At 38.3% G+C, this 12,815-nt stretch overlaps 1 protein-coding gene across 1 annotated transcript in view; it reads left to right on the top strand.

Annotated features, from left to right (window-relative positions):
• The window catches only part of LOC122793328 (protein RUFY3-like), a gene marked incomplete in the record, with an annotated part of 2,132,439 nt that extends 2,121,174 nt beyond the window's left edge, over window positions 1-11,265 (top strand). The window contains 1 exon segment of the mRNA XM_044061223.1: window positions 10,120-11,265. Coding sequence (XP_043917158.1) covers window positions 10,120-10,287 — 168 coding nt within the window.
• Between the last annotated feature and the right edge of the window lie 1,550 nt (window positions 11,266-12,815).

Here is a 12,815-nt window from a genome sequence, read left to right as displayed (position 1 = left end):
CTAGGTGGGGTGCAGAGTTTGTAGGTTACCAATATCCTTGTTTGAGTTCCAAGAAAGTATGCTGGTATGGCCTTGCAGACCAGGCTCGTCAGGCTAATAGGAGATAGTTCCCAGGGTCCGTGGTGGCTCCCCCTTTGTGGAGTGGTACAACTGTTGCTGTGCGCCATTCAGTGGGTACAAAGCCTGTTGAGAGGCTATGATTGAACATAGTGTTTAGGTGAGGGGCTAGTTCATTCTGAAGTTCGTATAGAACGCAGCCATCGATATTATCCGGCCCCATGGATGCTGTGTTCTTGGCATTTGATAGCACAGTTTTCACCTGTTCAGTTGTGATTGCAGGGACACTGCATTCTTCCAGTATGGATATGGGCCCTTTAGGAGGTGGGGGGTGAAATTGGCACTGAACCTATCAGCCAGGATGTTGACGATATCAGTTGGGTCTGTGAATTTTGTGCCATTGTGCTGTAACTCAGAGCAGATCTGGGTGTTGCCATTGAGATTCTTGACATAGCTGTAGAATGCTTTGTGGTTGTCCTTAGAGTTAGTGGCAATCTTGTTTTCATAGTTCACTTTGGAGGATTTTATGAGTGATCTCATCTTCTTGCCGTGGCTGTCCAAGGAGCTCCTACGCTCATGGGATTTAACTCTCTTTTCCAATAGTTTTTCCTTCTGTTGTAGAGTTTGTTTATAGCAGGGGGCCACCAGATTGGTTTCCTTTTTTTAGAAAACTGAGTCTTGGTTCTTTTAGGGATAGCATGATCCACGCACCCTTGTAGGTGCTTATAGAGTGCATTTGTATAAGATTTGGCAGTGGTAACTGTATTGTCCATCTGCATGGGTGTTGTGAAATTGGCCACTTCTGCCTTAAGAAGCACGAAGTTGGCTTTGGAGAAGTTTTTTACTGTGGTTTCTTTAATGGGGGATGGGGGCGGGATGCAGATATCTAGGGTGATTAGTTTATGGCCTGGTCTGACCAGCGAGTAGTTGACTTCAGGTGTGGAGCACCTGTCACTCATGTTGGTAATTACTAGGTCTAAGATATTATTGCCCCTGGTAGGGGTGTGGACAAGCTGATCCAGGGCATTGGAGTTTATGAATTCAAGGAAGCGTTGATGAAAGGAGTTCAAGACTAGTTTTCCCAGTTAATGGAGGGGTAGTTGAAATCTCCCAATATTAGGGTGTTTGGCTGGACCCTGATATTCTCTATTATATCAAGAAAAGAGGAGTGGGAATCGTGGGGCATGGTGGGGGATCTGTAGCAAGCTACAATATGGATTGCAGTTTTGCCCAGATTTAGTTGCACTTGGATAATTTTGGCTGAATTATGTTGGGCAAATAGCCTGGAGGTGTGGTTGTCCTTCCTAGTTTGATGGCCGAAAGGTATGGTACGAGTTATATCCTGGTAATGCAGGGGTGCTGTCCGGAACCTTGAATCAGGTTTCAGTCACTGCACAGATATCGATATTCTCCATTTTAAGGAGCGCCTCGAGTGAGTGCATTTTGAGGTTTAGACTTCTAGCATTGAGTAGCATTGCCCTCAGTTTTTGCTTGCCTGTATCAGTTATGGTGGTGGTTTTGTTTTTTGATCTTTGCCTAAAAATGGCACTTATAGGGGCAGCAAGAGCCTTAGCCAGTATCCGGAATCCCAGGGACGACAGGTGCAGGCCATCTTTGGCAAAGCATTGTGGTTTGTCAGCCATGTCGTCCCAGGCAGACAAGTACTGGATCCCCTTTGAATGACACCAGAAGCTTAGCCAATTGTTGAAGTCAACCATTTTGTCCTTGTATTGTGGTATCATTCTGGGCAAAGGTAAGATGCTACTCAGGGCTAGGATGATACCTGCCTGGATTAAAAGATCAGAGATCTCCATCATGTCTCTTTTCATGTAATCCAGAGAGGTACGTCTCAGGTTGTACACACCAACATGGACAATGACTGAGTCGTATTTGTACTTGTTGTGGAGTGACCTGAGTGCTTGGGTTATGTGGCGGATCTTGGCACCTGACAGTCAGCTAACAGTAACCTTTTCATTGTCTCTTCTGGTGAGTGGAGCATCAGTGTACCTGACTATAGAGTCACCTATGACCAGAGTGTTAGATATTTGCCTTATGGGCAGTGGTTGAGTGGCACACCAAGTCTGTGTGTTATGTGTCTTTTGGGTTGTGTTAAGGGTTGGAGGTTGCTTTTGTTTCTGCTTTGGAGGTCTCTGTTGTTTGGGTAGATTCTTATTGAAAGCCTCCGAGAATGATTTTGTGTATCTATGTGTAGGTCTTGGTGGTGTAGATGTACTGGGACTATGTGGTGTGTGTGGTGTAGAGTAGGTGTTTGCCTTCTCCTCTTGACTGACAAGTTCAGTCTTGGGTTGAGAGAGCCTTCCCTCCAGTTTGACTAGATAAATGCATCTCTCACAGGTTGTAGTGTTGGGTGGTAGCAGGAGAGGGCTGTCGGTGTACATAATGCAGTTGCTACATTGCCCCAAGATGCCCACATTCATCAGATAGACAGGAGAGAACACCGGGAGGTGTGCATTGGTCATGGTTGGGTAATCACTTTTACCTCTAGACAGTGAGGGTAGTAAGTACTCAGGCTTGTTTCCTCAAGGTAACTTTGAGGAAGATAAATAACAAAAGAACTGTTAGCCAGTAGGTAATGAGAAAGGTTTAGTGCTTCAGAGATTTGTGGCTTATTTAGTACTGTCGTCTGTTCTGAACCGAGTGCAAAAAAAAACCAGATTCAAGTTTTACAAATAAGAAACTGGCTAGTTCTAAGGGAAAAACTGAAGAGCAGACTTTAAGGCACTGGGAATAGTTTAACCTTAGCTAAGCAGCGATGCGCAAACTTGCACAAACCTGTGCAAACATGTACGTAGAGCAGGTACTTAAAACAGCAAAATGTCTCTCCTTCTCATTTCTGGTGCTGTAGTAGTCTGCAGGACACCCAAACAGGATCCGCCGAGCTAAAACAAGAGCAAACCCGCGCAAACAAGGGATTTTAACTTAGAAACTTGAAAGGTATAGGAATTAGCCCAAAATGGCTAATAAGGTAAATTTCAGAGCTGGAGACCACTCCTCTTGTGGTAGATAGGCTGCTCTAATGCTTACCACTCTCACTGATGAGCAGAAAGACCTCCCACTGGCACAACAAGGTCTGGACCACTCAGAAACACAAACTAAAGTCTTGAAGCCATCAGGTCTGGGATCCAGACTATTCTAGCATAGGAAAGTAGTAGTAGGGGATATATACAATGTTTGTGTGTCTGTTTGTGAATGTTTTTATGTCCGAGTGTGTCTTGTGTAGTGGCAGAGGTATGAGAAGGTTTTTATGAAGGTAATGTGTAGGGTTAGGGTAAAGGGAATGGGCAGAATTAGGATTAGGGTAAGCACCCATTACTGAAAAGGGCAGGGGGGTAGCTAACCCTAATCCTAACACTGTCCCTTCCCTCAACCCTAACCTTACAGTCGTAAAAACCTTCTGTAACACTGCCGCTATTCAAATGAATTTAAGGCTAGTGTTATGAGGCTTTTATTGTTAATATCAAGAGAGGAAATCGTTTTCCTTTCTTAATATTATTTTAGTCAGTATTTTTCATTTTCGGTATTGTGTATGTTCAAATTTATTTTTTGTTGGCGTTTTCAATTCAGCACTAAATTAGTCCCGTCATTCCTGTCATACACAGTAGAACCATATATACACAAACAAGAGAGAGAGTCATGTAAGCAGCACTGTTCATTTTTGATAATATGTATTATTACTGGTAATATTAAATACATACTTCTTTATGTATGAAATTGTGAATAACAGGTTTAGATTTCCTTTTTCATTTCATACTACCACCTTACCTAAAAAACCTAACCTCTTACTCTAAATTCAGAACACAGCTTAAAACACTATCTTCTTAACAACACTCCTTTGAAGTGCTTCACTGTAGGTCACATCACCTAATCAACTACTTACACTACCAAGCCTCTACATCCTTATCCGTCTCCTTTCCTCAGACTTGGCTCCCATTGTTTCTTTTTAAATATATTTATAATTTATATAGATCTTGCTCAAAAAATGTGTCGTGTCAAATAACTCTAGGTTGTTGTGGATGACATCCCTCAGAAGATTTACTGCAATAATGTCTGAAACTAAATATTTTGTATCTGTGATTGAGAACAAGGTTGAACTTTTTGGCCACAATTCCAAAAGGTACGTTTAGAGCAAAAACAACACTTCGCATCACCAAAAGAGCACCATCCCCAAGGCGAAGCATGGTGGTGGCAGTATCATGCTTTAGGGTTGCTTTTCTTCAGCTGGAACTGGAGCTTTAGTTAAGATGGAGGGAATTATGAACAGTTCCAAACACCAGCCACTTTTGGCCCAAAACCTTCAGATGTCTGCTAGAAAGATGATGATGAATTTTGCCTTTCAACATGACAATGACCCCAAGCATACATCCAAAGCAACAAAAGAATGACTTCACCAGAAGAAAATTAAAGTTTTGGAATGGCCCAGCCAGAGCCCAGACCTAAATCCAATAGAAAATCTGCGGGGTGACCTGAAGGGGGCTGTGCACAAGAGATGCCCTTGCAATCTGACATTGGAGTGCTTTTGCAAGGAAGAGTGGGCAAATATTGCCCAGTCAAGATGTGCCATGCTGATAGACTCCTACCAAAGAAGACTGAATTCTGTAATTAAATCAAAAGGTGCTTCAACAAAGTATTAGTTTAACGGTGTGCACACTTATGCAACCAGCTTATTGTACATTTTTTAATTTTTTTATATTTTTTCCCCTAGCAGATTTGTTTGTTTTTCATTTGAATTGTACAGGTTATAGGTCACATTAAAGGTGAAAAAAGTTTTGAAATGATTTATTGTGGACTCATTTTTTCATATCACAAAAACCTGGCATTTTAACAGGGGTATATACACTTTTTATATCCACTGTAAGTAAAATAACAGTATTGCATGAGACACATTTAGATAATGCTGAACATGTGAACTTGATAAAGAAGAGATTCAAGGGGGAATTTAGCTGAATACCATGGACAAAAAGGGGAGTAATGGCATTAGAAGGGAGAGGGATTCCTTTAGTAACAAAGAAGAAAAAGAATGGACAGGGAAGATTGTGACAGAGAGGGGCTACTGTTTTGGAAATCTATTTATTTATTTTTTTTATTTATCCTTTGTTGACTGGGATAGTCCCACTAGGCTAGTGGCCTCTTTTTAGGGGGACTCAAGGTGGTATTTATGCTATTAGTGTAAATTGTCCAAGGCACCAGGAAATTCCCCCCTTCTGTTTACTTTGATAAGTACTATGGGATCTTTTACATCCACCTGTGCTATCACCAACTCAATCAGATGGGACCCCTGTTTCACATCCAAAGGACGGACATAGAAGTAGTCTAATGAGTATGTATGTCCTGCCTAAGTTTATAGTTTTAGAACTGAAGAGAATGCTCATCAAGGGATCCTAACTGTTGGGGAAAGATTGGAATACAGTCCTGAGAGAATAGAGGTTTACTGAGCTACAGTGTCTGATCATCTACCTATAAAGTTTAAGCTAAGGGTCCCAGAAAGTGGGAAAGCAGATAAACATTGGTTGTCTGTAATACTGAGGACATCTCTGGAGGGGGGGGGGGTATGGAAGGAGATTATTACTAGAGAAGGTAGAGTCGTAATGAAATGCATGAAATGACTGAGGATGGAAGATGATGTAATAACCTTAGGAGTTCAAGTAGAATTTACGTATTCCCACAGGTGTAAGAATTTAGCCAAGTTAGATAAATACTATGTAACACAGCAGCATGCTCATTTACTTAAGGGATTAGAGTTATGTTAAGTTGCAGTGTCTGGTCATGCACCTATAAAGGTTAGGGCAATGGCCCCAGGTAATAGAAAAGTGATAGGTGTTGGTGTTTATTGAAAAGTGTTATGCATGCAATTAATGCTAAGTCATAATGCCTTTTTTTACCCCCAGTTAAACTGGCATCCTGTTTCCATACAGAAATGTGGAATATCATATGTGATGTGCATGATACTTGTATGATGAACTTGCTCTTACTGTTTAAATGTGTGGCCCTCTTGTAGGAACTTGTAAGTCAAAAATTAATATAGTGGTTCAGGCAACATTAGAATGGCACCAGACTGTTTTGGTAATGTCTGATGTTAATTATTATCTTGAATGTCAGACATTAAAAATTATTGTGGCAAGTCTTAAGCAAATATTATCACTACATGTAGGACAGATCTGCACTAAGCTATATAAAGTACTAGCTAAACTACTACAAGTTTTAATCATATCCTACATTTAGAATACTTTATGAAGATTGGGAGTGTATATGGATACAAGGTTTAGTAATGTATTCATAATTTGTGTATGTAAAGTTCTCTGTGTTTGCATTGTGTTAAAATCTTTCCACAATTAATGAAGTTATAACGCTGTAAAACATGGAGCTTGCTGATTTTGCTTAAAGATCAGAAGAAAGATAAGGTAGTTATACAGTGCTCCATTGAGAGACCTAAGCATAAATTGTCTAGTACGTGTAATGCTGCAGCTACTGTCCATAGCACAGAATGATGGTGAGAAGCTTAAACAGCTTTAAAAACTGTTAAAGACTTCATTGTGATACACCTGTTTTGTGGCAGTAAAGTAACATCACACTGGAGGGCACTTGGCTTCCAGTTGCTCTCTGTGCAATAAGTTTTATAAGGGTTTCAAAGCCATAAAACACTTTGTACTCCTACATGTTTTCTTTTTTCTTTAGTAGTATGTCAGAGTGGCTAAAGCTGTGTGTACAAATGTATAAAGAATTATGACTGAGGCTCCCCACTCATAAGACAATTAATTGTTGATTTCTCAACATGGATGCCAAGATTCACCTCGAATGCCTTTCATCATTCCACTTTTATAATCAACTTCTTGACTTTCTTGTCTCAAGTCATAAGTTGGTCATGATTAGAGACTTAATCATAATCATGTATGTTATGCACCTTTTAAAGCCGTTATGTTTGGGTGTTGCACTTCAGTGTACATGGCAGCTACCACAGAGCAACAGCAGACATGCTTTAAAAGCTGTAATACACTTTGCAGTGCTCACAAAAAAAGAGATTTGATATGGTGCAATATTTAGGCAAAGAAAAAAGCAAAACTAATCAATACAAAAAAGCAGCAGCAAACATATTGGAAGAGAAATATTGGAAAAGGCACATGAAAATGGAACATTTCACAATACAAAACATAATAAAACAAAGGAGGAAAGAAGAAAAGAGGATTAGTAATGCAGAAGTTAAAGTAGAAATCAAAGTTATAGATTACCTGTGAAGTGAAAATCTAACTCCGGTAATGTCACAGCATGATGGAACAATGCTGTTGTTTGTCTTTCGGCTTTTCCCGGTTAGGGGTTGCCACAGCAGAACTCCAGTCCACTAATGATTGGCAGTAGATTTTCATGAACGCAGAGGTGCCAGCTCGACGTCCAACCTTCAACAAAGGCATGCCCATTTACGCACGTCTTTCGAACGCCACCCAACTGCGGGGAGGACATGCAGACTCCACACAGAAGGCACTCCACGCACTCCAGCCGAGAATCAAATGGGAGAACCTCTTGCTGTGAGGCAACAATGCTACCGCTGCACCACCGCAGCATGGATAGCATGATGGAACAATGAGTCCCCAAATTAAGGAGAAACAGGTGGAACAGGAAGCATCTAATCACTTGCCACATGAAGCTCAGGAGCCTTCAGTAAGAAACCAATACAAAAGTTCATTTGGAGTTGCACAACAAAGGAAGGAGCAGGAAAGAGAAAACCAAGAAAAATGCTTCATGCTTATCAAATGATATATAAAAGTCAATCCATACCAAGATTATATATTCCACTGTCTGAAGGAGGTATGAGCCTCCTTAAAATCGATTACATGTATAGATCTGCAGTGGTCAGACTGCGTATATATCTTCTGACCTCATCAGATCCAAACATTGTTTACAGTATGAGGAGAAGTTGTCTAAGATGACGTGTGTCCTTAGTTTAGCAGAAGCATTCAGGTGGCAGTCAAGAATGAAAATCAAGCCAGAATTCGAGAGAAACAGACAGCAACTGAATGTGTCAAAAAAAAAATATAAGGAGAAGGATAAGATGAGAAGAAAAGAAATGTTGAAAAGCCATAAATATAGTGGCAAGTATAGAAATCTCCTGGAACAGCCTTGTGCTGATCAGAATTTGACACGGGAATGGTTAAGGAGAAGTGAGATGAAACCAGTAGATGAAAAGCTAATAATGGCAATGCATGATAGTAACAGACAAATGCAGGTTTTCTAAAACAAAATTGGAAACAGTCACACACCTTATTGCTGGGTGTGATATTCTCATGGCAGAGGGCCTATACCTCGAAAGCCACAATAATGTGGCAAGATTGTTGCACTGAGGATTGTGAAAACACTGCCATATAGAAGTAGCAGAAAAGCATTGGAAGTATGAACCTCAAAGCATTAAAGATAATGATGAAGTGCATATCACATGTGATCGCCCATTTCTAACAATTCAAAAAAATAAATAAATGGAAGAAAACCAGATATAGTAGTCCATGAAAAATGACAAAAGTAGCATTGATCATTGAAATTGCTGCACCTATCAATTAAGGGGTCTTAAGTACAGAGAGTCACAAAGTCATAAAATGTCAAGATTTGCAGGCAGAATTGAGAGCAATGTGAAAAAAAAGATACCCAGACAGTTCCAACAGTAGTAGGAGCAATGGGTCTCATAAAAAAAGAATTTACGGTCGTAATTAGTTATACTACCAATACATGTAACTTCATATGAATTGCAGGAGGAGTCAGTTTTGGGCACGTTGCAGGTGCTGTGAGGAGTGCTTTTGGCTAACATCATCATATCCTGACTTAGAAATGGGGTCCATTCTCATCATGATATTAGAAACCCAAAATACTTGGAAAAATTAAACTGTGAACAGCAGTAGAAGTGCTTTGAAAGCTGTAATACTCTTTGCACTGGGTACAAACAAAGAAAGAAAAGAAAACCAAAAGTATTACCTGTGAAGTATATAACTAACCGCTTTTAAATAATTTTTCTGTCAGTGTTCGCAGCACTTAGTATGTTACTGATTTCATGACTATAAAGCACTTTGCATGCCTGTACTTTTTTCTGTAATTGATATGTAACAGCTAAATTATCTCTACTACAAATTCTTTTTCAGATTTTTCCAAACATAACTACTAGTTATGTATTCTTAACATGGATGTCAAGATTCACTTTTCTAGTTCGCCTCATTCCACTCTGAGTGAATTTTTGGTGTCCATACTTCAGACGTAAGCTGGCTATGATCTGAGACCCAGTCATAGTCCTGTATTTTGTAGATTGTTTTCCTACAGCGTAGATGTACTAGCCTTTCCAAATACCCTAAAATTATTTTAAAATCTGAAGAAAGTTTGTAATGCTGTCTGCTCTGCATGTGTTTATATTTTAAAGTTGAATGTTTAAGTATTTGATGCTTGGATGTTTTGTTTTGTTATGTTTGTTTTCTTCATTGAAAAAAGTCTGATTCAGAAAGCTTTGTGTTGCATGCGAAAAGTCATTTATGGTGAATGCACTCTATGAATGTATTATTAATCTCTTAACAGAGCAGTAGTTTAATAAGGCAAATATTAGACCATCTTAAAAGTTGAACTGTCTCATGACATCGCTATGGGTAATCCATGGTTTGCAAGTCTAAAATCTGCTACACTTGCCTGTTTTTGGTCTTTAATTTATTAGAAAAGTGATTATAATTTCTGACTTTTTATAATGTTATGGAAAGCTAATGTAACAAAAAGATATTGGGTGCCTGACTTTTGCTGTGCCTCACAAACCTGTATATTGTACATGTAAATTTAGGGCTTTCTGTATCCAGTTTATTTTGCTTTACATACTGATGCTGAGATATCAAATTTTTATTTTGCTTTTCTCATATGTTGGTCTATATTACAGTTTTTCTGCATAAATATCTTTAAATACATTTTATATCTAATGAGGTCATATCTCATAACTAGCTCTCATCATATTCCCAAGACTGAATTAAATGCAGATGATTTATATTATTGTGTGTTCCTAATGTAAATATTCCTGTTTTCAACTCTCTTTAGAATGTGTGCAAGAACTGCAGAGGCATATTTTGTGAAACATGTTCTGCCAATAAGCTTCCACTACCATCTTCAATCAATCCAGAATGTGTTTGCAACCCTTGCCACAAACAACTCTTAGACCAGTACTCCTCAAGTCCATTGTTGAAGGACACAACTGATTGTTCTTAAAAAAAGTCACATTTCATTAGTATGGCTCTGAAGTACTTTAGCTTTGTCCTTTGCCATTTGATGGATTTGCTTTCTGGTTTTCTTTGCCCATCAGTTTGTTGTTATAGAATTATCTGTACAATCTGCTTTTAAACACTTGAGTACAGCCTACACAACTTATCATCCTACATTTTCAAGATGTGATTAGAATAATTTCAGGCTGTTATCTAGCAAAATTAAAAGCCGAAAGAAGATGATCATCTAGCAAAGTTCAGTGTGAGGGAACATTGATGAATCAAACCTTGATTTGCTAGCTACCGTGTTTAGCATAAAGTACCAGATAACACTGCTGTCAGCAGAAAAAGTAGAATTTCAGAAATGTACAAAAACCTGATTTAACTTTTGAAATCTGTAAATAAATGATGCTTCACAGATTTTCATATTTTCTTATTGGCCAATACTCCCAAGCCATAGTATCCTACAGACTTAGAGACATTAACTGACACACACTGTTAAAATATGAAAATATGTATAGTTACTTTATTTGTTATGCCGCTTTATTATTATTTTTCTTTAAATATTGTGGAGCCTGCTGCTGTGGCCAGGAATGTATTATTTAAATGGTATTTTGCCTTTTGTGCATTGCTTTTCCCCATGTTGCTCATTAAGATATCTTCAGTGGAAATGAGCATAGTGGTTGTGAGAAAGGTAGCTGATTTGGATGTTTCATTTCTACTCTACATGTTGACATTGTTATCATATCTCTGTAATAAACCATGCTGATTACTTCTAAAAATGGATGTAAAAATTTGATCTCTTTTCTACGAAAACTTAGTAACAGGTGCCAGCACAGCCCAGACGATAAAATACCTGTATCCTGTTCAGTAAGAACTCTGACAGCTCTAGATGATACATTTTGGTAATTTCCAGAAAAAAAAAAGTTATCTTTATGGTTATGCATCATGAGAAAATAAAGTACTAAAACATTGATCAATTTAATTTGTGGTGCTTTCTTTTGCTCCTGAAAAATCTCTATGTTGTACTCACCTGCATCTTAAATACCCTTTTTTGTTTAGCCAATTACAATGTAAACAGAAGTATTCCTTTTTAAGATTTCTGTTATGAGAGCAGAGTAAACGTTTTCACTTTAAAGCAGAACAATAGTTAAACAGGTGAGGGAAATTTAAAATATGTTTTATTAATTTAACTTTATTGTAAGTATGTTGTATTAGAAGTGAGTGGATTTATTTAAGCATAAAATATATACACCAATGTTGGCTAAAAAAATGCAAGCATGTGTAGATGGATATAAAAGCTGAAATCCTCAGAATGCATGATTAATCTCCTTGAAGATATGGCCATGACTTGTGGTACCACAAGTTTTAAATGAGTCTTATAATAAAGCAGTATTTATTGGTGAGTCTGTTGATTAATGTCATTGTGCATACAGAAGCCCTAGGATTCAGAAAAATTCACCGCTTGCACTAAGTGCCCAGTGCAAGTGGGTCAGAGCAACATTGGGAAAATGTGATTCAGAATCATGTTTGTCTGCAATGAGAAAGAACTGTAAGAAAAACTGCTGCATGCTGCAGTTCACTAACCTGGTATCATATCAGGGGTGCAACTGCTTCTATTGTCATACTTATAAAATCACAGTTTACTCTATTGAATGCTTTCTCTTCATTCAAGACCCACCAATAACAGCAATATTTTCTTACATTCTGTTTCCTTCTGGATCATTATTGTTCTGTTAATGTTGGCAAATATTTCCTCTCTTTCACAGAACCATATTAATCTATATTCATCAATTTTGGCAACACCTTTGCCAGTCTTTTAGCTATTATAGAGACAAACATTTTAGAATCATGGTTCAAAATTGAAGCAGGCTCTTATGAAGGTGGGTTTGATGGGTTTTTGCTATATTTAGCTATTATAGCCACCACAGCTGTCTTCTGGAATGTTGGTGCTTCCCTCTTCTTTTAAAATGCTGTTAAACAAAACCTTCCAGATCTTTATTACTCTCTTTCCTACAAGCTTCCAAACTTCCACAGGCATAACACCTGTTTCTGGAGACTTTTCTTCAGAATATTTATATGTTACCATTTTTACCTCCTCTCCTTTCTTAACTGTAAATTGTTTAGTCTCATCTACCTCTAACCTTGGCATACTTAAGACTTCTATAAATATTTCCATTTGTATTTTTCTTGATTTTCACATCCTTCTACTTTATATAAATTTTCATTAAATTTCCAGAACATCTCTAATACCTCTACACGATCTCTGCTTGTTTTTCTTGTTATTGTCTCCCTAAGCTTGGCATCAACCCTTTTTACTTTCTTTTGACTAAGTCATTGTGCTAAGAGTTTTTGTGCTCTGGAGTTATCAGAATACATTTGCTTAACCGCAATCTTTCAGACTCCTGCATATTACCCAGATGCTCTCTTAATTTCTCTTTAGCACTCTGCAGTTGTGCTTGTTCTTGTTCTGTGAGATTCCCCTTATTCTGCAAAACTTTCACCTTTGTCAGCCCCTGTTAATAATTCTTTGTT

The sequence above is a fragment of the Protopterus annectens genome, chromosome 2.part0, assembly GCF_019279795.1.
Source record: "Protopterus annectens isolate FY-2018-M chromosome 2.part0, PAN1.0, whole genome shotgun sequence".
Taxonomy (NCBI): domain Eukaryota; kingdom Metazoa; phylum Chordata; order Ceratodontiformes; family Protopteridae; genus Protopterus; species Protopterus annectens.
This window is presented reverse-complemented; position numbering and strand designations above follow the sequence as displayed.